General features: G+C 43.3%; 1 protein-coding gene across 9 annotated transcripts; it reads right to left on the reverse strand.

Annotated features, from left to right (window-relative positions):
* Positions 1-27,634, reverse strand: Insig2 (insulin induced gene 2). Of its 9 annotated transcripts, none has more exon segments than NM_001431262.1 (6): positions 1-1,648; positions 2,629-2,728; positions 2,907-3,073; positions 6,858-6,982; positions 14,640-15,017; positions 27,548-27,634. In NM_001431262.1, coding segments are annotated over 5 exon segments (678 nt in total). In that variant the 5' UTR covers positions 14,884-15,017; positions 27,548-27,634; the 3' UTR covers positions 1-1,606.
* Between the last annotated feature and the right edge of the window lie 178 nt (positions 27,635-27,812).

The raw sequence follows: 27,812 nt of genomic DNA on the forward strand, positions 1-27,812 counted from the left end.
TGGTGATAATTACATATTTAATACAACTTGCTTTCAACAGCAATTTTCAAAGTAAACATATCATAGACCTTATAACTTATTAAAGATTTTATAGTGTTTACAAATTTGATTCTAAAAATATACCTTATTTGTTCTAAATGAATAACATCTGAAAGACAGAATAATAAATATAGCAGTGCGCTCACCACTACTGCCACTAGGCTTGTGTACACGCATTCTGTATGGACTACTCGTGGGATGTTCACACTCTCCGCCTGAGAACACAGAGCATATTACACTCCAGTGTACAAGACTTCAGTCTGACAGCATTGCTCTACAAGAAAGAAAATTAAAATGTCTACTTGACACTGCAGGGAAGCATGGGCACACGCGCACACAGACACGTGTCTGCATTTTCTCTCACACTCAAACAGAAGCACACGCACACCACAGAAGTCAGAAGAATTTACCCTTGTGTGCCAGACAATTAACAATTTCAGAAATGCAGAGTGAGTGGAGAGTCGGCCGATACACTTAACCCGTAAGTACGTGGCAGGGGTTGTTAATGGGGTGCAAAGTGCGCTCTCCACACTCTCCAAGGACGGACCTTGTAGTACACATCAGCACACACGTTCCAGCATCCTCAGACTGCACTGGTGAAGGTCACAAACTCAGGCCCGCCATAGCTGGCCAGTCACATGGCATGATCCCACCAGTACGGCCTGCTTTCTAGAATCCAACAGGTTTCGGCTGTCACCTTGATCTGCCTGTGTTTCTTACTCATCCATGTGCTGAAGCAGTGAGCTTCAGTAGCAAATGATAGCTAATGTCACTTTGGCTTCTGTAGCAGAGAGAGGACCACACAGTATTCCCAAACATAGTTATCCAGTCAAATCCCCTAATTTTAGTCATTTATACTTTTCCAAATGTAGACTCAAAGCAGGGTGATGCTGATAACCACCCCTGTCCATTACATATTCCCTCTGGAGAAATCTGAAAAGTATTCTTTGGGTCCCTACAGTAGTGCAGGCTTAAAACCATTCTAGGGAAGTTCACTGTTACCATATAGTAAGATTGAAACTCTGAAGCAACAGCAACAGAGACAACACGCATGTGGGTGCTGTGACAGCACAGCTGATTAGAAACAGGAAAAGGCACACCAGCCGCAAGAGGGAACGGCCAGCTACACAGTTGCTTTCTGTTCGCTTTGTTTTTAGCTTTCTTTTTCTCTTTCACTAAACTCTAAATTGTTCAAAGCATTCTTATTCTCTGTGTCAGTAACAGAACAGTTTGGCACATCAACATTGTATGTACAATGTATGGTATGTAAAAAAAAATTTAGAAATTTCATGTACCCATAAACATATCTTTCATGTAGTGCACAGATATCTTACATTTATTGAAATCAAATACCGAAACGTTGGTAACTGATTTACAGAAGCAATCACAGACTGCAAAAACATGTGTGTCACACACACACACACACACACACACACACACACACACACCCCAATCAAGGAAAAACTGTGTCCTCGAAATTTTCCAGTCCAAAGTTCTGTTGGTGCGCCTCTCGCACCCACGGTGCTTTCCCATGGCTTCCACACAACAGCTGAGACTTCTGCCCTCTTCATTCTTGATGAGATTTTTCAGCAATAACTTTACATTCATACTGCAAAAAGGTAAAAAAGTTAACACATTAATCTCTTGTGAATTGCAACTTTCAAACAAATTAAAAACTCTAAAAATGAAAATTTTTAGTATGTATTCAGTTTATTCCTCCAAGAACCAATAGTCACAATGACATTCTGAGAGTCAAAACAACAGTGGAGTCCAGCAAAGGAGAGAAAAATTTCCTCACTGCAAGTCACAACAGCTGGTGTTGTATAATATAATATAATATAATATAATATAATATAATATAATATATATAATGGGCACAGTATGTTTCTTTTATGCTCAGAGATCAGCCAAGGGCAAGCCATGAACTTAGGACAAAGTTGAATTCCAATCATTATTTCAAATAGCTCTATGATTTAACATAAAAATATGTAACAATATAAAGGATCACAATTAAAACAATGTTCTAAAAGAATAGCTACTGAAAGGTATGATATACATTAATTCCCTTTTATTTTTAAAATTGTTCTTTTTCTAGGGGCTGAGGGTGTGGCTCAGTTGCCAAGAAAACCAGGGTTCAATCCCCAGTACCATGTAATCTGGGTGTAGTGGTGCAACCTACAATCTCAGCACTCGAGAGGTAGAAGCAGGAGGACCAAAAATGCAAGGGCATCCTTGGCTACGTACTGAGCTCAAGGGCAGGTGGCCCACTTGAGACCTAGTCTCAAGACAAACAAAGTTCTTTGTTTATGGAATGGAAAACTGTAAATTAATAAAAACAAAACAACAAAAATCAAGCATCAAATATGGTCAACAAATTATACTGCCCTACCCATAACCTATTTTTCCTTTTCTCTCTAGTTATTCCTCAAGTATTAATATTCCTCAGATTAAATTCATTCTAATGATTTATTTCAATGAAAGTCGAAGAGAGAGTTCAAAGACCACTGTTCTTGCCCATGCTTCTCCTGAGGGACAGCTGCTTTGAGAAGCAGTGACATGCACCTCGCATGTGCGTGGGCCTCGGCTTACCATTGCTAGCTGACGACCAATGTTTCCCATCGTTATGCCTCCAGCAAAAAATATACATGGCAACCAAGAGCGGACATAGAGAAAATCTGGAGATGTGTATCTAGAATAATAGAAATATTTGTTTTAATAACCCAGAGGCAGACCAAGGGCACTCAAGACAAGTGTAACGGAGGTAAGTTGTGTCTGTATATTAAACCCGCTACCCCCATGTGACCCTCAACTCTGAATGTAGTTAGTGCTGATTTACAGAGCAGCCAGGGGACAAGGACAATACTTACTGATAAACACCATTGTAGACTAACAGTTGGGTGACAACGGTTGCTAAGAAAGCAATTCCAACACCAAGGCCAAAACCACTTCTAGATCTGTCAAAAGTCCACCATAGTCCTACTGACAGTGCAGCCAGTGTGAGGGAAAACTGGAAGTTGTTGTCGAAGTCGACTTTCTGAGACCAGTGCTAAGGAGCCATCAGAAACAAGGAAACCAGTGACACCAACAGTTCACTCCTCTAAAATGAGAAAATCTGCTCTTGCTGGACTGTCCTCAACCTTCTAACACAACACACGACATTAGGTATAAATAAAACTATGTCTAAACACCAAATACAGAGAGCATTAATTAACATATCCTACCTTCTTGTAACCTATCTGGAAAGAAAACAGGTGATACACATTCCTAACTGTAAAGTCAGGTGCTCTTTAGAACGTGGCTTTATAGCTAAAGATGTAACCGTGCACCTTGGATAGTGTTGCTAAAAGAATACACCTTTGGAAGGGAGGGAGGGAGGGAAGGAGGGAGGGAGGGAGGAAGGAAGGAAGGAAGGAAGGAAGGAAGGAAGGAAGGAAGGAAGGAAGGAAGGAAAAAAGAAAGGAAAAAAGGAAGGAAAAAAGGAAGGAAATAAAATAGAAAATTAAGAAAGGAAGCAAGCAAGAAAGAAAAGAAAATCAGTAATACTTCTCAAAAAGGTTTAGAATTACTTGAAAATCATACAGGAACTTGGAAATAGAAGAGCTGACAGCTATTTAACAGGGTACCACATTGGCTGTGTGATTTACTGACAGACACATTTTATAATAATGCAGTTCAGAACAAGAGTACCAAGGACATAGCATCCCTTTCTATTATGTCAACTGCTCTGGTTTTAATTTGTTGAGGATAAAGCCTTGAAGTGAACATTATCTCCCCCCTGCCAAGCTATTCTGGTGCCTGTGACTTTCTAGCAGGGCACTTTGCTCTGATGATATTTTATTTCTGGCACCCACTTAAGTCTATTCACAAATGTATAGCCCCTTTTACTCAAAAATCTCTGAGTAGAATGGAGCCTTACAAATTCAATTTTCTGATTTTTTCTTCTTGCTAGAGGATTACACTAAGAAAATTAATTCTGAGTGTCATTAAAAGGACATTTTCTATGCCCCAGAGGCTCCACCTTGGCTGACCTGACCAAACTAACTGGCCTTGCCAGTACTTCAGCAACCTCTCCTTTCTCTGCCCATGACGTCACTTCTGATTCCTGATACCCACTTTTCCCCACCATTCCCACATTCTCACTAAAGCATATAAACCCCCTGGTAGCTGAAACCTTGGCATCTGGGACTCTTGTATGCTACTCTCTTAAGATCAGTTTTTAAGCTGGGCACTGTGGTGCATGCCTTTGATCCCAGCACTTTGAGGCAGAGGCAAATGGATCTCTTTGTGTTTGTGGTCATCCTAGTCTACATAGTTCTGGGACAGCCAGGGCTACACAGAGAAACCCTGTCTCAAAAAGCAAGCAAGCAAGCAAACAGATCAGTTCTTGTGAGTGGCTGATTTAGCAAGAAACTAACAGTTCATCTGAGTATGTTTCTCTCTTCTTTTGGCTATCCTTATATGAAAACTTAAAAAAAAAAAAAAAGTTCTGAGCACTCATTCCTCTGTGCAAGAGGCATCCACATAAATAGATGATGGGATATAATTCTAATAGGGTCCATCTCTGCTAACTAAATCATTTAGCACAGTAAGGAGGTTTCTAGGGTAAAGAAGTCAAATACATCAATTTCAGCGGCTGTATGTTGTGGTTTTCCAAAAGTCTTAATATGAAAAATGTTTGCTATAAATTTGTAAACATTTTAGGTTTTCCTTAAAGGATAGATGTGACAGCTAAGATTACAATGTTTAAGTAGTTCTCTTAGAAACAAAGCCAAAACCACATTTAAAGTTGTAGAAGGGCTACTTAAACTCCTCTCCTAAAAAGATCAACAGTGCGACTGTGGGGGTGGCCCAGTGGGGAGGCCCCGAGCTAGGATCCTAGCACCCACAGAAGAGCTGGAGGGCAAGGAAGGATGTATGGAGCAGTTGAATAGAAGCTTAATAGCTTATAATCCAATTTAAAAATTAAAGGTAGAGACTGAGTTAGAAGAGAGAAATCCTGCATTTCTGGACAATGCTGACCCCAAGAACCAAGGCTGCCAGTGCCAGGTGTGAGATCGTTCCTCCGGAGCTGTGTCCCTCTTGCATTCCGTTTGGTGACCCTACCACAACTGGCTGGTGATTAGGACCTTACTGCTGAAGATAACACGCATGTTGGTTGGTTGCAAGGTAAATAAAAATCAAACTACAACTCAGTCGGGAGCATCTCCTTGCTGGCGAGCTCTCATAAAGCTGAAGATGTTATACCAGCTACACGGGGAGAAAAGGCATCTTACCAAACTGTGAGCCCTACAACTTACAATACCAACCTGCCAGGCAAGACTTGTGCACAGCCTCAAGTGGCCTCACTATAATGGGGTAACGGGGGACTCTCCGCTTGGATTCCAAACTCAGCTCAAAAGAGGGAATTCAAATCTGGCACTGTAAAAACCCAAGTCAAAAACCCAAGGTTATGGAGGACTTAGGCCCTAGAGTTGACACTAGGTGAGCTAACTGTCACCCTATTTTCTAAATATTTACATTTATGCCCATAGACAGATAAACACTATTCTGCTGCCCCCTTCCTTAACCACAGAAGCCTCTTTTTGCAATGAAATGAACGGGGTGGGGTGTTAAATACAGAAAAGATGGCTGCTCAAAGTGTCAAGAACTAGAGATGACTGAATGCCCGTTCCTACAGACATGTTTTCACTCCCTCTAAGGTTCAAAGGTCGTGAAAAGGATGTAAAGAGCCTAAGGAGAAGGGCAGTAGTTACTGTCCTCTGGACATCGCACCGCTAGTGCAGAAAACATCTCACAGGTATGGCTGCCTACAGGGGACTTATTGATAGTCAATCATGGATGCAGAGAGGCTCTTAGAGGAAGAGAGTCACCCTCTTCAGAAGTGTACCCACGGAGGAGCCCACCAAGATCCAAAGGCTACTTTCACCTACTGCCATACAGGTGATCCTGGAATTCAGTGGATCTCCAAATAAACAAACAAACCGAAAATTAGAGAAAGTCAAGGATGTGGGGAAAGGACTTGTAAAGAGGAGAGATAAGAGGAAAGAAAAAGAGAGCTACAGTGATCAGAGTGTGCTGTATACAAAGTGTATGACAAGAACAAACAATAAAAATTATTAAAAAGACAGACAGACAGATCAGAGGTCAGGCTGAGAGGCTCAACATGAGTGGTAAGAATCTGGATTGCACTGACAGACATTTAGCAAGTTTCTAAACGAAAAGTAAAAAACAGAAGTGTTGAAACAAAACCCCAAAAGAAACGACAAACCACAAACACAACACACTCAGAATGCTGAAGCAGAAGAGTCAAATGTCAAGACCAGTTAGGGTTAGCTAGCATAGTAAGAGCCTATATTATAAAGAAGTGTGTGTGCATGCGTGTGTGTGTGTGTGTGTGTGTATGTGTGTGTGTGTGTGTGTGTGTGTGTGTATGTGTTTGTTGGAGGGGTACTTCTTGGTATTGTCTATAACCAATAAATGACAGTATAACTTCTTTAAAAATAGACTTTTGAAAGAATACCTAAAATAGCAGGGTCCTTACCTGCAAACCCTAAATGAAGAAAAGGGATGAGAAGGTGAGGCTTTGAAAATTCAACTTTCGGATTAAGAAAGTTATGTGTAAGGAGTTTAACAGCCTAAGGAGCAGAGTGTTAACATGGGACTGAAAACCAGCATATCTACCCCCACTCTAAGCTCACACTCGCTACCCTGGTATCTCAGCAATGGGGTCAACACTGTGGTGTGACTGACTGAGAACAACAGAGGTGATGGCAGGAAGGTTGCAGGCTGCCCCGTCATCACATGTTTCAGAAGGATACAGCACTGGCGTGATTTATACCCACGAACACGGCCACGCAGCGCATAACACTGGACCACTCTCTCTTAAATTTATGTGGCTCTCCTAGATGCCTGTCAATGCAGGGGTACAATAGTCCAATCACAGCTGTGAAAAGAATAAAGAAAAAAGTAAGTCATCAGCAATACTGCACTGGCAGCAATTAAGTTACACAAATCACACAGCTGCTTTCTAGATCCTTCAAAAAGGAACACAAGTGACTGACCACCACTGAATCTTTTCACTTACCTTCCAAGGAAACCGACAGTGGCAGCGTACTGCAGAAAGCTGTGAAGAAGCCACAGCACTCTAAAGGCAACACGCCCTGAGGGAGTGACTCACAAGGAACCAGACACTAGTGTAGCTCCCCACAGTACTATAGAGACTCGAAAGCACCAAGTCAGCACAGTGTGTACTCCTCAAGCAAGACAGCACCTAAGTATGCTATAAACACAGCATCTAAAGAGAAGCTAGAGGGTAGGCCGTGAGCTCGCACAACATTGTCCCCTCTACACTAGGCTCCCAAGGTCTGACCACATGCTATGCAGATATGCCCTGCCTGGCCAGCTTCCTGTCTGCACCCAGCACTCTCCTGAAGGCTTTCCAGACCATCCTCTCACAGCACCTCTCTGAAAACAAAAGGCTACCTACAGGTATGTTTCTTTCTACATACAGAAAGAAGGAAGGACATGGGGCACGTGAGAATTACAAATTTGCTAGGTATGGCAGTGCCCACCTTTATTCCCTAGCACTGGAGAAAAAAGCAGGCAGAAATCTGAGTTCAAAGTCAGCTTAGTCTATTTAACATATAGTCAGACCACTGTCTTAAAAATAAATGAAAACTCTACAAATTTACAGATAATATGTAAGTTTGCTGTTAAAAAGTAAGAAGAGGCTATCTCAGTGAACAGCTAGCTCTTGGTTTGAGAATCAACATTCTTGACTACCAAGATATCCATGACTAAGACCTAAACTATTCTGTCTATCCCTAACTTAAATACTTAACAAAGACATGAAATTTATGTGCATATTTTGTGCATGTTTCTGACTGTGTTCACGGAGTCATGTAGAGGCCAAAGAACAAGCTAGGATGTCATTGCTCAACCACCACCCACCTTGTTGTCTGAAACAGGATCTCTCACTCACCTGGAACTCACCGAGTAGGCTTGGTTGGTAGCCCAATAACCAGAGACCCAGCCGCTTCCAGCTCTTCTGTACTGGATCACACACAGGCACCAACCACCATGCCTAGCTTTTTCCTTTCTTCTTTCCCATCCCTTCCCCACTCTCCTTTCCTTTCCTTTGTTTAAATGTGAGTTCTGATGGGTCAAACCAATGTTAACAAGGCAAGCGCTGCACTGACTATCTCCCAAGCCCACAAGAAAACTTATTGATTTGTTAAAGATTATTTGTTAAATTTGTTTCTATATGTGCATGTGTGCCTGCTAGTATGTGCATGTGCATTTGGGGGCCCATGAAGGCTAGAAGACATAGGATCCCGAGAATCAAAGGAGGTGGGAAGCCACTAAACATGGGTACTGGGAAACAAACTCAGGTCAGGTGCTCTAAAAGAACATGAAAACACTCTTAAGTGTTGCACTATCTCTCCACAAAAACACACATCCTTTTAAGTTTTAAATATAAAATTAAAAGGGTAAACAAGCACACTGGAAAGCAATTCGTATTACAAAGCACAGGCCCACAGAGCAAAGGAGCAGCGTAGGAAGAGACAACCCAGCCTCTTCCACCTAGCGATGAGACTGGAGCTCTGTGTTCTTTACCTCAGCTTGGTGACTATAGCTGGCTCACAGGCCATCCTGAGACCAGTGACAAACCACAGCAACACAGAGATCCAATGGCTGCTGAACTGTAAGTTTCAGGACCTGGGCGACAGCTCAGTTTGTGAAGAGCTTGCCTTGCAAGCCTAAGGAACTGAGTGCAAACCAAAACAAGAAAACCTAAGGTGGACTGTGTCTGAGGAGGGAAAGCCAAGGGCATCCTCAGGCCTCTGCATCCACCCACCAACAGACGCATGTTCACACACAAAGAAAGCCCTCATTATGGTCCTGTTTAAAACACACTACTGAAAAATCCCACTGGTTTAAGTGACAGCATTTCAAATTTCTACATGATTAAAATGACAAGCATGCCTAATAATTGAAACATGTCTAAATGATATTTTTTCCTCAAGGGGTTTCACAAAACAGCTCATTTGTCATTCCCTGATTCTCTGTATAATAAATGCATACACATACATAGATGCAGACCCATATGATGCACATATCTACCTATCCCCTGTCTGCCTGTCATCTACCATCCACCCACCTACTATCTATTATCTACCTATAGATCAATTAATTTATCCTCAACCCCCTGCCATCTTTCTCCTGCTTGCCTGTGCCTGAGTAAAAATTCAACCAGAGGAGGCATTCCAAGTCAATTCTCCTCAGCAGCTGATGCCATTGGTAAAGAATTATCACGTAGAGATGCTGACATGTATGTGCAAAGGTGTAAATAAGTAAAACTGACTACATTTCTAGGCAAGTGAGAGACAACTGAGAAGGGAAAGTGAAAACACAAAGAAGGAATTTAAATGGCCGAGCTGCCAACCTTGGGATTTGCCAATAAAAACCCAAATCTGTTGAGTATGCATGGTGCTCAGCTGCTCAGTGAGAAGGAGAACTTGGGGGAGCTTGTCACTTCCCATTAAATGTCTCTCTTTCTTCCCTTTAAATAAAGGCATGGCAGAGTCTGATAGGAACAAACAGCGCAGTGAGGCTCCGCTGTCTGAGAGCCCAGGGACTATGTCTGGGCTTCCTCCTCTCTCTTTTCACCATTTAAAAAAACAACAAAAAACAAGAGACTTAAAATCACACTGTGTAAAATCATATGCAAATACAATCCTGCTTAATCAGATGGTTCTGATGTAAAATCACATGTCTTCTGATATCTTTAAGTGATTCCCAGTAACAGTCTGCCAAGACTGAAGACAAAAGGAGCTCGTGAAGCACTGGTAGTAAGCCATCACTCTCTCAGGGTGCTGCGCTCAGTGCAGCGAGGCAGGAAAGGAACACAGTTAAATTAGACATCTAGCAACGAGGGGTGCTGCAGAAAGCCACAGTACTCAGCAAGACATACTTCCACGGGGGACTACAACAGAGACAGGTCATGATTTCATTCCAAATACTTAAGCCCCATAATGTATCTGGCTGTTGATATTTCCTGGGGATTTAAAGAGGGCTGAGTTGGTAATGTGCTTGCTGTGTAAGCCCAAGGATCTGCACCTGATCTTCAGAATTTACTTCACATACACACACACACACACACACACACACACACACACACACACACACACACAAGGCATGGAGGTGGAACTTGTAACCCCCTTGCACTGAGAAGCAAAGACAAGCAGCTCCCTGGGGTTTGCTGGCCAGCCAGTCTACCCTACCTGACGAGTGCCATGCCAGTGAAAGACTGTCTCATAACCAAACCACCACACCACCACCACCACCACCACCACCACCACCACCACCACCACCACCACCACCACCACGGTAGATGGCATCAGAGACATAACAGTTGAGCTAGTCCTTTGGCACGAGTGTGCTCACACACACAAACACACATGGGCATAGACATGTACACACAATAAACAAGAGGATGTGTTCCCATGGCACGGAGTCAGACACGACTGAATGCCGGACTAAGTAATGACAGGATACTGAGGGGTTCTTACTCCATTCCTGCCATGAGGAGAGGTAAAGTGTTGGGCTGACCAGAAAATTTCCATACAAGTGACTCTGCAGGCAGGAGCATGGGAACAGCTCTCTTAACAGAGGGTGGCACCTGAAAGGACTAAGGCATATCCAGAAACAAGTAGCATTGCCAGGAAACTGTAAGGTTTGAGCGTGAAGGAAGCTTGGGGTCCAGAAAGAGTCATAGCATTACAAAATGTCACAAGAAGGCTTTAACCCTGAGCATGGAAAACCATGTCACCACATTCTGCATCAGAAACAATTGTTCTTGTATCCCAGAGAATTCAACAGAACATGGGGAAGTGGGCTGGGTCAAAAATCAATGTAGAAAAAAAAATCTCCAAGCCCAGGGGATTGGGGCCAAGATACCATGAGAATGGTGTAAACTCTGTAGGCTCACCTTGGATGGTGGGGACTGGGGAGGACAGAACCTCCCTCTTCAGGAGAGCAGTGAGAACTGTTTAACTAACAGGACCCTTTAAATGACCTTCTCAGGCTTACCTACCTGTGATTTCTGAGGCAACTTCTCTATTTCTTTTACCCACAGTACAGAAATTGTCTTTTGAAGTAATGTTAAACCTCTAGTCCCAGCAGCCAGGAAATGAAAGGATAATCAGAAGTTCAAGGCCAGTCTCGGGGTTGGGGATTTAGCCCAGTGGTAGAGCGCTTGCCTAGCAAGCGCAAGGCCCTGGGTTCGGTCCCCAGCTTTGAAAAAAAAAAAAAAAAAAAGAAAGGAAAAGGCCAGTCTCACCTACACAGTGAGTTGGAGGCCATTATGGGATTAACAAGACAGTAAGAAGAGACCCTTGATAAAGGCTCCTTGGTGACTCTTCAGCTCTGGTGCACTGCATATATAAAGGAGGGAGTCCATGACAACGCCTGCTTAGGTAAGCTTGTTTAGACCCTCCTGATGGAGACACCACACTGTTTGGCTACAAGGCCCAGAGAAGCCAGGCTGGTGTTGACAGGAAAGCTTCCTCCGTGCTGGCTAGCCAGCTGTGAGCCCTGCCCTGCAGTGCCTGGCAATGGTAAGCTATGCCCATGAGTGCGATAGTGGTCTGGATGTTACAGGGATCCCCACAGCAAACACGTGCCTAGAATGCTAATCTGACCAAGAGTGCACACAGGTGAGCTCACAGGCCCCAGGGTGACCCCACTACTATTATGTTGCTAAGTGGACATCCTCTCAAGCTTCCCTGTAAACCTGCACGCTTATGGCCATAGACTAGTGCAGCTGTCACTTCTCATTGGAGAGGTTTCTTTGTGCAGTGAATGGCAATAAACACAAAGAAGAGAGAGTGTCTGTTGTCTGTGGAGTGCTCAGCCACAAATGGGGCATCTATGTCACAGCCCCTCACTCCAAGGCTTAGAACTATCAGAGACGTCGGGGAAGACCTTGGTGAGGCTATCTTTTGGGCATTCCAGGCTGCTGCACTAATGAACTCACAGCAGCTGTGGCCGCCTGCACACGATGAAGCCTGTCAACTGTCCAGCACAGGGCAGGAAGCAGTTTCCGTAGCTGAAGACCCACTGACAGGTGAAAGAGAGAATCAGTTTTCTTTAAGCATGTGGCCCCAAGCAGCTCAGCCACTATCCAATGGACTGTTGTATGGGAAGCACAAATTGTACTTGGACTCTGTGAGATTACAAAAGGGGGATCAAGCGTGAGGATGTGGAGCTGGGATGAGGGAGGGGAGAAGGCAGAGAAGGCAGGAGTAGGAAGTGAATATAATCAAAATGTATTAGCTGGGATAGCTATGGTCGCACAGGTCTTTAATCTTGGCACTCAGGAGGGAAAGGAAGGTGGATCTCTGAAGAGTTTTGGCCAGCCTGGTCTACATTATATGTTCCAGGCTAAAGTTACATAGTGGCCCCTATCCCAAAACAAACAAAAAACAAAATTCCATCCATACATATAAAATTCTCAGTTAATACAAATCTTGTATTTACTTGAATATATACATATACAAATAACATGACAAAACAGGTTTTGTGTGTTTGTGTGTGTGTGTAGTGTGTCTGTTTGTCTGTGTGTCTATGTACGTAATAAACTAACAAAGAAATAGGGGCCATGAAACTGAGAGAGTAAGGAGGGCTAGAGGAAGGATAGAGAAGGAGAAAATCAATCATATTTTAATTTAAAAAATTACAGAAATCCCCAAAAACATCCTCTTACCAAAAGAAAAAAGGAGGAAGAGGAAGAGAAGGATAAAGAGAAGGAAGAGGAGGAAAAGAAGAGAAAAGAAAAGAAAGATGAGAGAAAAGGAGAGTAATCCACAGAAGACTGTGAGACTCCTTAGCAATGACTCAAGACGCCTCGGCTTCCTAGGACCGCCCTTAGGGACAGGTGACTCCTGTTCCTTTACAGTAAAGTGGTGAATCTGGAGACCCTGGTAGGACAGCTACTAGGTCTAAGAACCTAAGTCAGGAGGACTAAGGTCTATCTTGAAGGGGAAAAAAGAACTAGCAGCTACTGGGAAATGTTTTATCTTCTGAGTTTAAGTAAAGGAAAATACAGGTAGATGTGCAGATACAGCAAAGAATAAGCTACAAGCTCTCTTGTCTATCTGGACTGCTTCTTAGAGAACGATAACCCTGGGGAGACCAGGCAGTGATGACTTATCTTAATTTAAGGCCTCTCATAGCTTGACAGGGCTCTCTAAGCCACATGTAATCTGACTGCAACAATATCCATCTGTCCATGTAGCAGGGTTACATCACTGTCCAGTAGGTTTCACAAAATTACTTGAAGATACCCCACAAGTGAACCTCGGCTTTGGACGGACATGCCTGCAACCTCTAGCTCTAGGATGTAGGACAAAGGTACCCCGTGTTGTGTCGTAAGGTATTCATGCACACTAAGCATACACAGTCAGAATTACAATCATCCTCTCCCACATGGCTGTGACTACCTTCTATTACTTGTTATATAACGCAGGGTTGACCCACTGACCTTGGCATTAGGCACAGCTAAAGAGCTGTCCACTACAGCAGCTCAGCATCGTTTGAAGATCAGAACACATCTCACTTGGCCATCAGTGTCCGTTACTGAACACAGTCAAAGTCACTAAGAGGACTATCAGGATTTTAAGCACAGACAGTCTACCCCATTGATGCCTTCGAGTATTTATTATTCTTCTGCTACATTTAAAAATGAGGCAGAAAGGATAAAACCATACACAAAAATCTAGAAATACACCAAGTTTTCAACTTGAATAAAATTATTCTACTTATTAAGTTTGTGTCTGCTTCAAACCCAAAAGTATAGCCCTTATGTCAAAACTTTTAAACAGCAGTGGATATTATCAAAATAATTCAGAATAAGAGGGAGATGAAGTGAGAAAAAGAAAAGATTTTAAATGCTTCATCCCTAGGAGAACGAGAACTGGTGTTATGGGTACATTTTAAAGGTGCAACCATCAGGCACCAGGCACCTACTGGCTGACTCCAAGGACAGCAGAGCAGGCAGGGATAAACCTGGAGGACAGAGAGCAGAGCCACTGCAGCCTGAGGCTGGGATACAAAGGAAGAAGGGCATAGAAAGCCTGGGAATGACAGAAACGCCACTGCCGGGTGATGGGGGACACTACGTGACTGCATGCATACACCAAATACAGCAAACTTCACTCACAGAGGTCCAGGTCCACTGCACTCCATATAATTATATCCTCCATGAGGCAGGTAGAGTACTTCCCACAAAAGCATGAAGACCTCAGTGCAGATCCTCAGCATCTATTAAAGTCACTGTGGTGACACACGTCTGTAATCCCAGTGCTGGAGAAGACAAGACAGGCAGGTGCCTGGAGCTCAATGGCCAGCTAGTCTACCCAGTTAGTGCTATCCAGGTTTAGTGAGAGACTGCCTCGAAAAACAAGTTAGAGATAATTGAGGAAGACGCCAACATGCAGGCACACAAGTGTTCCTGCACACCCACCCACACACAAATACACACTGTTACTTAAGCAGGGCCTTATTCCAACATAAGCAACACAGAAATGCCTTCCACACACCTGAGGCTGTACCGCAGCACGGTGGAACCCACCATGCAGATGAGAAGATGCTGGTGATCACATCTGGTGGGAACAGTGTCACATTTCTCTGAATCTGAAGCAAGTTCAACACTAAAGCCAGGAACACGCCAATGAAGAAGAGCACCACTCCCCGGATCACCACGTTCACGCTCTGGCTGGTGACAGAGGAAATGTAGGGGCCACGCTTTTTAGGCCGAGGTGACTCCGTCTCTCCTTCCGCCATGGTTTCATAAGTTCAGGAGGCCTAAGCCGAGAAATGAAATGAGGCTCCCAGTGGAAAAGGTGAACTGTGGACTGAAGCAGACCAATGTCTCAATGGTACCACATCCTGTCTGAACGTGGAGCCTACCAGAAATCCTACAAGAGATAAAAAGAAAGAATCAGCATGGGGCTGACACATGAGCACAAGTGATCACGCTTCAGTACTAGTTGAGCAGAAACAGAATGAAACAATGAACTTATACTGATTTATTTAAATTATTTACTCAATTAAGAAAATCCTTTAAAGGAGTCTTTATATGCATGTTGTAAAAAAATAAATGTTGCATGTGTATTCACTAGGGCACAACAAGTGACTCAAGAGACCTCAGCCAGAGCTAGAGAGATGGCTCAGCAGTACAAGGTCAAGCAGAGGACCTAGGTTCCCAGCCCCCACAGGACAGCTCACACAATGCCTGTAGTTCCAGTTCTAGTGGAGTCAATGCCATCTTCTGGGCTCTGTGGACACAAGGCATGCATGTGATACATACTCGGAGACAAAACAATCGCAAACATAAAACACACACAAATAAAACTTTAAAAGGAGAGAGTTGTCAACATTAGGGTCTGAGATAAAAGCTCAGCTAGCAAAGTGCTTACAGCACAAGTACAAGGGCCTAAATCTGATCCAAGCACTTACATAAAGAAGCCAGGTGTGCAGTGGTGGAGAGAGGGAGACAGGAGGATCCCTCAGGCTCACTGGCTGGCCTAGGTCTGTCTCAAAACCACAGTGGAAGAAGACTAAAGCAGGTACCCACTGTCTACCTCTGGCATGCACTTGACAAGGTAGAGGAAGCAGAAGAAAAGCACCAAGAGAATGCAGCACAACCCACTGACCACCTTTGAGGGTCAGTCTGGGAGTTCATGCACTCCTCTAACTAAACTGACTGCTGGGGTCCAGCTGGGATCTACCCAACTGCTGTGTGGTCAGTTTAGGGCTCGCTGCAGTGATGTTGGGAGATGAAATCAGGAAGAAAAAGAATCTAACCTAGGGCTGAGGTGGGAGTACATGGGGGTTTGGTACACACTTATAACAATGATCAAGAATTCAAGGTCACCCTCAACTACACAGAAAGCTGGAGGCCAACCTGGGCTATACAACATCTTTCAAAATGGCGGAGACAGACATACCAAAAGAATGTCTTTAGGCTAGTTGGGGGCACTGTCCTGGGAGGGAAGAGACTATGGGATCCCAGACCCTGTGTTCCCTATCTGGTAATTCCATCTGACCCTCTCAGCCACACTCACGCCACCCACTAAGGTCCTCACCAGAGCACAGACGGTGCTAACTAGCCACACCCTTGAATCTCCAGAGTGCTGAATAAACAAACATGTTTTCTTTACAAAGTCAGCCTGCTTTCAGTATTTCCTTGTTACCACAAATTAATCAGCTAATGCAGCTGTCCTTGGTGTGTGTTAAAGTAACAAGCCTTTGCATGTACTTTTCCAAGTACCTGACATGGGTGGCTCATTTAACCCTCACAGTATCCCTAAGGATGATGTGGTGGGGCATATCTATCATCCCAGCACATTGTAGGTCTAGGCAGGACTGAGTTCAAGACCAGTCTGGGCTGCACAGTGATACTGTCCCAAAAACTAAAACAATGACACTAAGAATAGCAGCAACTACCCTGAGAGCTAAGTGTATTACCAGTGAAGTAAGCTAAGAGGTCACGTCTATGCACCTAGCAAGCGCATGGCGTGAATCAAACCCATCGAGCTCCCTTGCTCTCAGCATGAAGGTAAGCTTCTAACAAGGACAGGTCCCTGTTCCCAATGCATACTAACAGGTTTGAAATGTGAAAACACCAAGTAGGTGTCTCTTCTGTCATTTAGTTTTGTCTTACCCAACTACACTACACCTACACAACTCCTTCACTTCATCCTGGGAACCTCTGTAAGGCAATACCTAGGGAGTATGGCTTGTGAACCCTGAAACATTTTATGTGAATGAAGTTCATTTTATATGTATATGTGAGTGGGCGAGCTTGCCGCAGTGCACGTGTGGAGGTCAGAGGACAACTAGTGGAAGTCAGTTCTTGTCTTCCACCACGTAGGTCCTGGGGTATCAAACTGTGGTTGCCAGACATAGCTTTCCCCACTGAGCCATCTCACACAGACAGAACCTCTAATAGCTAGCTTGTAATTATGTGTAGAGCTGCTTTATGGGATATAAGCCTTTTATGTCTGTCTTATTCACCATTAGATCTCCACTGTATCTCTCCGTGCAGCAAGCTCCCTGCTTAGCCCACAGGAGTAGTTGATCCACATAGTTGAGGCTGGGTTCACTCTTCTAGGATCAAACTCTCTGGTTCAGCAGTCCTTGGAAAGACAAATCTAGAACCTCATCATTTAAAATACATTGCCTGTAAGCGTCTGCTTTTCAAACTACCTTAAATGTAACTTTTTGAACAAAACTCAAAGTCTAAACTTCAGAACAATACTTATATGTGGTCCATAGTCATATGGGCCCAGCGAGATGGCTCAGTAGGTAAAGGGACTTGCCACCAAGGCTGATGACTTGAGTTCGATTCTTAGGACCCATACGGTGACAGAAAGAAATCAGCTCCTGCATGCTGTCCTGTGAGCTCTACACAATATTGTAGCATGTGCATGCCCACATGTGTCAGTACACACATAGACACATAGATACAAAGAATAAATAAGAAACTTTGAAAGAAATAGCTATTACAAAATATGAAAACCCATAATTTTCAATACCATTAATGAATACTTAAACAATAGGCTTTTCTTTTTTAAAACAGGGTTTCACAAGCTGGTCAAGGTTGGTCTTAAATTTCAGATCCTCCCATCTCCACCAACCCCTTCTAAATGTACCCCCTACTCCTGGAGCTGAGATAATACGTGCTACCAAATCTGTTTGCGCAGGGCTGAGAACCAAACCTGGGATTTGATTTTTACTCACTGAACCATATCCCAGCCCTGTGGAATGAAAATATATACTACTTCAGTGTGAAAAGATGCTTTAAAGTATAAAATATCAACAAGCAAACAAACAAAATACCTCAAATGGCTTCCTTACACACTGCATGAGACCAACCGCAGACCCTGCTTCCTTGACTCTATGTAGGCACAGCTACCTTACCCCTCCACAGAGCACGAGTAAGAGTCAAGAAACCACTGTTCTGTTTGTGCATTTTTCCAAAGCAGAACAGCAACATATACCTTCAGTTCAATAGTATTTTTAGACGGATAAATACCTTTAATTACCTAGTCTCATCTATCTCCAGAGTTAACTGATCAGAGTCTGTCAGAGAAGCCTTGGCACTTAGGTCGCAGATCCCTTGCTGACTGGAAACTGTTCTGAGCATGACATATTATTTAGCATCCCTGGCTCCTGCCCACTAAATGCAGGCCTCCCCCACTTGTGATGCCCAAAATTGTACCCACAGGGTTCCAAACGCCCTGGGGGAGGCTCTGTCCTCCAATGGAGCTGCTGACTGCTACAGACTCCTTTTCTCATTCTGCTGGTCTACTGAAGACAGTTTGGGCTGTTTACTTGTGTGTTCTCCCACTGCTGTTTATCTGACCTTTCCTGGCAGCTCTTCTTTAGTTTCCCACTTCACCCCCTCGAGTTTCCTTTAAAAATAACACAGCATTTGTTTCATGTTTATTTGAAGCAGAACCAAAAGACTAAGTGTGGTTAAATCATAGCACAATGATATATAATTACCAGGGACAAAAATAAAGCCTACAATGCTTCACATCAATGTCCTAAAATTTTAGTACTGGAAGGGAGCCAGGAGACCATCTATTCCAGGCTGTATTTGAGCTTCATGCAAGGAAAAACAAAAATGTGTATGTGTGCATATTTTTTTTTCAGAGTTCACACATGTACTTAAACATTTCCAATATCCAAAGTCAACAATGGGCCATCACAACAGATGAGGTGCCGTGGCCCAAACCTGCTGAGTAGGGGCACCCCCGAATTCTATGTCAGATTGGGCTATGTAGTAAATTTCAAAGCAGCCTGGGCTACTGGGGCCCTGTCAGAAAAACAAAACAAAAAGGAAGAGGAGAATGTGAAGGAGGAGAAGGAAGAAGGGAGAGAAGGAGGGAGGGACTGATAGACAGGCAGACAGACAGACAGGCAGACACAGGATGGCCCAATCAATCTAACGGTACTTTCACTCACTTTAATAGTGTCGCACACAGTCTGCAGAAGAATTAACAAGATCAGGAAAGAAAATTACTATAGTGTGCAGAGTGGAACAGGGATACAGTCCCAGCACGTGAGAGGTGGAGGCAGGAAGATCTGGAATTCAAGGCTGTCTTCAGCTACACAGTAAGTTCAAAGCTAGTCAAGAATACACGAGACGCTGACTGAAAAAACAAAACAAAACAAAAAACCAAAAAACAAACACCAGAAAACTAGATCTGGGGAGGGAGAAGTCATTTCTGGGTCCTCTTACCACATGTATAGTAACATGGTTGGTCAAACACATAGGAAATTCCAGAAAAGTACTTACTACCTCCTAGACAACAGTGAAGTTCCTTTTAAAAGAAAACCATGTTTAATGGGCTGGGGAGACAGCTCAGAGAGTAAAGGAGCTTGCTATACAAGGCTGACAGCCTGAGTCAGATCCCAGAATCCCAAGGTGCAAAGAATCAACTTCTCAAAGTTGTCCTCTGGCTTCCACATGTGTGCTGTCTCAGGCAACCCCTCTCCCACATACACACTGATGATAGGTCATAGTAAATAAAGAATTTTTAAATAAAGTTTAAAAGGCACATTTATAATATCAGTATTAACCAGGAGGATAGGATACCTTAGAGGCTCTGGGAATAAACAGAGCATAATTTATTTTAAAGTCCCTTTTGCTATTAACATTTTCTTAAAACAAATAGAGCTATATTTTTAAGTATTATTCTTATATCTAAAAGAAATTAGGCTCTCCAAAGCTTTTAATCTTATTGAAAAATTTAGATCATAAAAAAAGCATAATACCTAAATGGCTCCTAACGAGTCAATGGCGATAAATAGGCTAATACGCCCTTTTCTTTTTCCAAACTGGATTTCACTTATGCAGCCAAGGCTGGCCTCAAATCTCTTAATTCTCCTTCCTTGTTCTCCAGAGGGAAAGGATGACAGATTTGAGCCACCAAACCTGGCTTAACTTTCCAAGATGGCCAAGTTGTTACCAGGCAGCCATGTCTGGACCAACTACTTTGCCTCCATGAACAGTTCCTTCCACCTTAGGTATTGTACAGCAAACTGTTTTTAAGGTCCTCGTGAACTATTAACTGCAAAACGATGCTTTCTACAATTTAAGGGAAAACTTCACAAGAGGACATGCAGTATTCTACCTTGAACCCTGATCCACAGTTGCCATAAAGTGCCTTAATGAACACAAAAGAACAGTTTGCATAGTTTAGCTAGATCAGTACAAATTATCAAAGCTGGAAAAATACTACCCACTGTGACTTAACACTAATGGATTCATACCATTACTTTTAGACAGAAAAGAGGCCTAAGTAGATTACAAGTAAATCAAAGTTTATGTTGACCATCAAAATAATACTAACAGGTAATAAGCATTTGAAAAAAATACAAAAATGAAATATAATTAACTTAAGAACTAGTTGGAATTTAGGCTGGCTTGCTTGCTTTCTCTCTTTCTTTCTTTCTTTCTTTCTTTCTTTCTTTCTTTCTTTCTTTCTTTCTTCTAAGTCTGGCCTCAAACTCAATATACAGTCAAGGATGACCTTGAACTTATGATTCTCCTGCCTCAAGCATTGTGATTTCCATCATGCATCACCACACCTGGTTTAAATCTAGTAACTTAAGAACCATGTGGTTGCAAGCAAACAAGGTTATTCATTTTTCAATGATTAGTGGTCACATTGGTAAGTTTGCATTCTCAGATGAATCTCTCTTCAGAGACTGGGTCAAATACATCCCCAAATTACTACCGCCCTCCTTTTTTCAACACATGCTGTGCTCATTAGAATGGCGTTCAGAAAACAGAAAACGCGTCAGCACTACAAAAGCACAATTCAACGACATGGTTTAACCCTCCTTAAATAAAAGCACATAGATATGACTCTCAAAAGGTGCATTAGAACTCTAGGAAGAACAAGTGCATTTCCTCGATATACTGATGCTCTTTTCTCTCTACATTAAAACCCAAACACAGAAAAGATTAAGCAACCAATAGTCACACAGCTTACAGCTTTAAACAGAAAGCTTGGTCCTTAAGAAATGTTACTCTACTGTCTGGTGATAATTTTCTAGAAACAATGAAAACACTGTTTTTACTGAACTGCACATTATCTTTTCCCTTTTCAGTGGCTCTGTCTAAAACACAATTATCAGTTTAAAAAGCATCAAATTTCCCCAAATACAAACGATTCACAGATTGGTCATTTCATAAGAGAAGACAGCTGAGTATTATGACAACAATAATATCACTGGTTACAAATCCAGAAAAGAAGTTGGAAGAAGAGAACATCAGGCATTGTTTTTCCCTGCAGGTCATTAATAGGGGACACCCCTTTATTCATTTTCATTCACTGGTTCACCATCAGGGCCAAATCCCAAAGCTAGGAGTGGGGTTGGAGCCACGTATGGAAGCGGTTTTCTTTCTTTTTTTATTATTATTATTATTTTTTTTTAGCAGACAGAACTGGAGACTGTCTTTCATTGTCGTGGTCAGCTTCCCTGCAACACCGAAACTAGCTAGTTTCAGTGTCCCAACTGCCGACTCAATTTGCTCTTTCTCCAAGAATTTCCTCATCAACCATACAAAACAGCAAATATTTCAGGGTATATATTTCACCCAACTACATAGCTAATACCACCCGAGAACAACTTTCCACTTAAGTCCCTAACCCTATTCTCAGCAAAGCACTGTTTTTCCTTTACCAGACAGTTCATCCTCACGGAATGACGCTAAAACCACAACCACGATCACCAACTGACTTCTAGGCCCTAGCAACAGCTCTTTGGCTGCACACTGATATATATCTAAAAGGTATTCACTTCCGACCCAAAATCCCTACTCTTCAACTCAGGAGTCCTCTTATTTTGGTAGATTCTAAACTTACTACGGTTATGTACCTAATTTCGATCCATCTCCCATACAAGCCTGAGTCTTTCTCCCAGACTACAAGACACTCGAGTCCTGTCAGGTGTACGCTAGACAGCTGGCTCATCTCTGTCCCCAAACAGACCTCCAGGGTCGCCCTTTCCGCCGTCCTCCAGTCTTCTTCCACTATGACAGTCTTCCACTGTCCAGGGACCTCGGCATCCCGTAAAGCCTGTCCCACTCTGGGCCTGCTGCTGTTTTCTCCCAGATCTCGCTGACCTCTCTCCAGGTAAGCTGGGACCCCTAGCCCAGCAGGCCCCACCTGCGGGTCCTGGATCCCCCAACACCTCCTACGAGGAATATTCAGCCTTCAACGTTAAAGCATAAACAGCTCCTCTTCCCGAAAGCCACCGACATCCTCGAGGCGTCCCTCTCCAAATAAGCTCACCTGAGCTCTGCCGGGAGACCCCCAGTTCACCCCCGCCTCCGCCATCTTCAGGGACCGGCCCCCAAACCTACTCCCCTCCCACAGCTCCGCCTGAACCGAACTGCGCCTGCGCGGCCGGGGCGCTACTGGCTGACGGTCGGGGCAGAGGAGCTTCCGGTTGCCGCTGAGCGCACCGCCTCCGCTCTACGGAGTCGGGGCAAAAGGACTTCCGGTGTTCGGGAAACTCCGGGCTGGAAGGAGGCGGGGACCTTGTGGAGGATGAGAGGCTGCGAAATCAGCTGTTGTTGGTGGCCTCGGTAGTCAAGGGTTCTGACGGGTGCCCTGACTCTGTGGGTGGAGTGAGGGAATCGTGCGCGCACGCACGCACGCACACGCAGCCTGAGACTCCACCTTCTACGTGGGCTGCAATTGCGAGCCCGAAGACGGGCTCTGCAGTTCTCACCTGGAATTTCTTCCCGCTTTGGAATCTGCCTTATTATCCTTTCTGAATACAGATTAAAGGCAGCTCTTTTCATCAACCAGGCTCTCGAGAGATTTGCATCAAAGAACAAGCACCACAAAACCTTATCACCTCTTAACTGTCAAAAATCTGCTTTTAATTAAACCGCTTCCTTCTTTAGACAGGGTCACACTATGTAGCCCTAGTTGATCTACAACTACCGGGATAGACCAGGCAGACCTCACTGAGAGCTACTTGCCTCTGCTTCCTCAGTGCTGGGATCAAAGGTGTGCGTCACCACGCCCAGCTAACCCTTCCTTTTAGAACAGGAACCAATAATTAAAAAGTGGATATAGTGCGCTTTGAAGATAGTGCGGATGAACTGTTATTTTGTATGGAAAAATGGTACAGAGAAGTCTTGTTTTCTTTCTTCCTTGAAAATTTTAAGGACTTAGAAGTTCGAGTGGAAAGGGGAGGACGAATCTGGATGATGTGTCGAGAAAGTAGGGAGTAAGTATGAAAATACAGTGTATGAAGACCTCGGGACTAATTTTTTAAAGAAAAATTTTGTACATGTATACAATGTATTTTTATTATATTCCTTGACCACTGCTACATTTCTCTACAGGGCTGCTTTTAAAGACCAATACCAAAGTTTGTCTCAATTACCTCCTCTTACTGTGTTGTTCCATGTATATCATCTTTTGGAGGGCTTAGCCAAAAATGTATTATAGATGCAATCTGATTACAGTGGTCTTAAGGAGAGTTTCGTAGGAAATATGGACCTAAAGTAACTGCTCTAATTTAGCAAGAGAATGTCATTTGGTTAAATGCCTTTGTTTTCTTTTACTTTGAACTAACAAAACAATCAGAAGCATTTTTAACGGTTTTTCACCATTTTATCAACACGTTTATTTCTTAAAAATAAGAGAAGCTGAACTTGGACCAGAAGTCTCGACATGTACTAGTCTCGGCATGGTTTTTTTCCTCAGGTTCTTAACTTTAATTCCTGCAGGGTTTTATGCATAATAATTGAAGGCCTGGGCTAATTAGATGGCACAGATGAAGAATTTTATAAGGAAAAATAAAAAAATACACTCGGGGTGGCTAATTGTCTTTGTGAACTTGGCAAGATTAAGAACACCTCTAGGTGTATGTCTGGGAAGATGTTTCTAGAAAAGTTTCAGGAAAGAAGGAAGAAGCATGTGGATGTGGGCAGCCCCATTGGGGTCTCAAGGTGAATAAAAAAGAAGCAGCTCACTGAGCACCACTCCTCTCGGTTTCCTGTTACTTCCCTGCCTATGCAGTGTGACTTTACGATCACCAACACCGGTCACCACCATGCTCACACTCGTGGCCATGCCTTTCCTATGTCCTTCCTTAATGGGAGCCAAAAGAAGCGCATCCTCCCTCAAATCCGTTTGCCAAGCATTTGTTTTTCACAGCAACATTAAAATCCAAAACAAACTGATGTCAGAGTATGACTTAAGAGGGCGGTGAGATCATATTTACTTTGGACTACTTTGAAGTTGGTTCTGTTCCACCGGAATGCTGGGGAAGTCTTTTTGAAACCTTATTTGTGTCTCAGCACTGACTCCATATGTGAAATCAGGTCCAGTTGGTCCTGCTTTTCTAGGTTTTTCTTTTTATAGATATTAAGTGAAATAGTGAATCAGGGGATTTTTAAAAGTCCTTTTAACTGATAGAAATATCAGTGATTTGATAGTTCTGCTGCTACCCCACCCCAATAATATTTACTGTTTGATCTTTCAGTGAAACAGACTGTTGGGCAACTTAGAATAAACATTGTAGAAGGGGCTCGAGACCCCGTATGTACAACAATGCCAAGCAACCAGAGCTTCCAGGGACTAAGCCACTACCTAAAGACTATACATGGACTGACCCTGGACTCTGACCTCATAGGTAGCAATGAATATCCTAGTAAAAGCACCAGTGGAAGGGGAAGCCCTGGGTCCTGCTAAGACTGAACCCCCAGTGAACTAGACTGATGGGGGGAGGGCGGCAATGGGGGGAGGGTTGGGAGGGGAATACCCATAAGGAAGGGGAGGGGGGAGGGGGATGTTTGCCCGGAAACCGGGAAAGGGAATAACACTCGAAATGTATATAAGAAATACTCAAGTTAATAAAAAAATTAAAAAAAATGTACCTGCAAAAAAAAAAAAAGAATAAACATTGTAGCTAAATATAAGCAAACCCCCACAGACGTCACTGGACTGCTTTTACTTCTGTAAAAACTTCATTTGCTTCATTTACTTCTGTAAAGCAAGCAAAGCGGAAGGAAACTTTGCTTCTTTGATATTATAGGATGAATCATTTACGATTCATTCATCTCTTCTGCAACTCGACCTTAACACTAACGGGAATTATTGTCTGTGGGCCGATACTTCAGTAAGCCCCATTCTGAGAACCCAGCACTTAGAAATCTTACCCAAATTCAAAGCATCCAGACATTAAAACCAAAGAATGTGGCAGGTTTTTCTATTCAGTAACTGGAACCCCAAATACTAGAAACCATCTTAACTTACTTTTTTTTTTTTTGGTAGTTTTTTTGTTTGTCTGAGGTCATATTTAAGTCAAGATCTCACTGTGTATCCAGGGCTGACCTGAAACTATGTAGACCAGGCTGGTCTTGAACTTGTAGAGCCTCTGCCTCCTAAGTGCTGGGGTCACATGGTGAAACTCGGAGATTTTCTTTAGCCCTGTTTTAACGTGAAATACTGCTTTTGTTTGGTTATGGCCTCTCTAATGCCTGGTTTATGGAAATCTGCCCTAATATGGGGATATCAACTGCTGTACCTTTAAGAGGTAGGCGGAGCCAAATAAACAGCCATTATGCACAGTGGACTCTACTCTATTGAATGGGGTAGATAATGGATTCATTATCAGAGAGCAGGTTGTTATAAAAAGAGCATGCCTCCTTCCTTTTGGCAAGCTCCTGCCCTCTTACACATGTCCCCTCTCTACTGTCTACTGTGTTGCCTCATAGGTAGAAGACCTTCCCCAGGCTCAAGCAGCCTGGCCAAGTGTCTTAGACTTTGATCTTCCAAAACTGTGAGCATAAACATCTTCTCTATAAAAAGGACCTGGTCCCAGATATTTTATTATAGCAAGCAAAACAAAGCAGATCAACACTGATACATATAGTTAAGGGGGCCTAAAGAGAAAATTTGCCTCTTTGAGATCATCATAGGATGAATCATTTCTTAGTTCACTCATCCCTTCTACAACTGTAAACTGAGCAGCTAACAGACATCAGACACTGGGCCTTAGGAAGAAGTCCATGGATAAATTCCTCTTTCCTTTTTGCTGCTTGCAGTCTAGCGAGAGACCCACAATGAATGGGTAAATTGATACGCAATGGCAATGTTAGGTATGTCTCTTGTCGCAGCGACTAAATACCTGACAGGAAATGGCTTGAGGGGAAAGGAGTTTTATTTTAGGTCATGTAAGAAAGGCTGCCATCTGTCGTGGTGGGGAAGACAAGAGGACAGGAGCAATGAGTCTGCTGATCATACTGGAAAATGGACAGGGAATATGATTTAACTATAAAGCCTCAAGGTTCAGCCCAGTGATCAACTTTCTGAGGCAGGGCTTTACTGCCTGAATATCACCAGCAGCTGGAAACAGTGTCCAAACACATGGGCCTGGGGGGAGATACTGCATATTCAAACCACGAGTGCTAAAAAGGTGTACCTTGAATGAACAGAGGTACTTGGAGACTAAATGTGATTTCAAGTCAGATCGAAAACTGTGGAGGGCAGGCTGAAGAACAACTGTGAAGATACGATAGCTGGAAACAGTATGTTCCCCGAGCTGGCAGAAAGGCAGAGTCTCCAGAATGGGTGGAGAGAAGAAGGGAGGAGGATAATAATCAGAGACGGAAAAGCTACAACTGAAGGCTGTATATTAGCATCATCATTAGCCCTGTATTGTGTGTCAGGGTACTGTGTGTGTGTGTGTGTGTGTGTGTGTGTGTGTGTGTGTGTGTAGCCAAGAAGTGATACTTGATGTCTTCCTCATTTTCACCCCATCTTATTTTTTAAGACAAGGTCTCTCAACCCAAAGCTTATGAACTTGGCTCTCCTGGATGACCAGCAAGCCTCAGGGATCCTCCTGTTTGTGTCTCCTCAGCACTGGAAGTCCAGGAACATGCCACCGTCCCCAGGTTTTATATGGTTGATTCATCCTCTGTACCATGGCAAACACTGTGTTATTGAACCATCTCCGTAGCCCTTAAATGCACTCTTATACCATGCATATAAACCCTTTGAATTAGACACTTGAGTAGTTCTCAACCCTAGCTGTAAATTAGAACCACCTGTAAATTTATTAAAGTAATAATGTGTCTTGCACATGACATCTTTCTAGGTCTCAATGTGTACTCTCTACATAGTCTAGTTTAATTGGGCTGAAGGACAGACTTGGGCCTTTTCAAAAAGTTCTTGTAGAATCCTAATATACCATTAAAGAAACCCTAATGCAGACAGAATTCAGAAGCACTGTCTAGCATCATTTGGCAATAAAATGGAAGAGAAGGCAGAAACTCAACACACATCTGTTCAATTTCAATGCCTGTGTTCTTAGCCACTCTGTACATCCCTGTCAACAATTGTATAGAGTAAGCAGTTAGGAACTCACCGAGACACAGATATAAATGAGACAGAGCACTTACCTTCAACACATCCGTCTAGGGGAGCAGAGGTGTCAGTAAAGCAAGCCAGTCGAGCTCACATAAACAGACACAAGCTGATGGAGACCTGCCATCGAGATAAGACACGTCCTGTTTTAATCTAAGTTGGTGTGGAAGGTGACCAATGGCAGGGCATGGAGGAAGGCAAGATTGCAGGTGTCAGCTAGGAGATGGTGCAAGCATTTACTGAGGCAATGGTAGAGGTCACAGAATTGGCAGAGCCAACTGACCCCTGGTGTGAAAGGGA

Source organism: Rattus norvegicus, chromosome 13 (genome assembly GCF_021556685.1).
Source record: "Rattus norvegicus strain SHRSP/BbbUtx chromosome 13, alternate assembly SHRSP_T2T, whole genome shotgun sequence".
NCBI classification, from domain to species: domain Eukaryota; kingdom Metazoa; phylum Chordata; class Mammalia; order Rodentia; family Muridae; genus Rattus; species Rattus norvegicus.

Excerpts from the sequence above, each read along its gene's own strand:
- Insig2 (XM_087580107.1), bottom strand. The coding sequence starts at position 14,883 with ATGGCGGAAGGAGAGACGGAGTCACCTCGGCCTAAAAAGCGTGGCCCC. Across the intron at positions 3,086-6,857 it reads GTATAAATCACGCCAGTGCT|CACTGGTCTCAGAAAGTCGA; the intron begins GTATCCTTCTGA and ends ATGGCTCCTTAG. Across the intron at positions 2,729-2,906 it reads GTCTACAATGGTGTTTATCA|ATACACATCTCCAGATTTTC; the intron begins GTAAGTATTGTC and ends CTATTATTCTAG.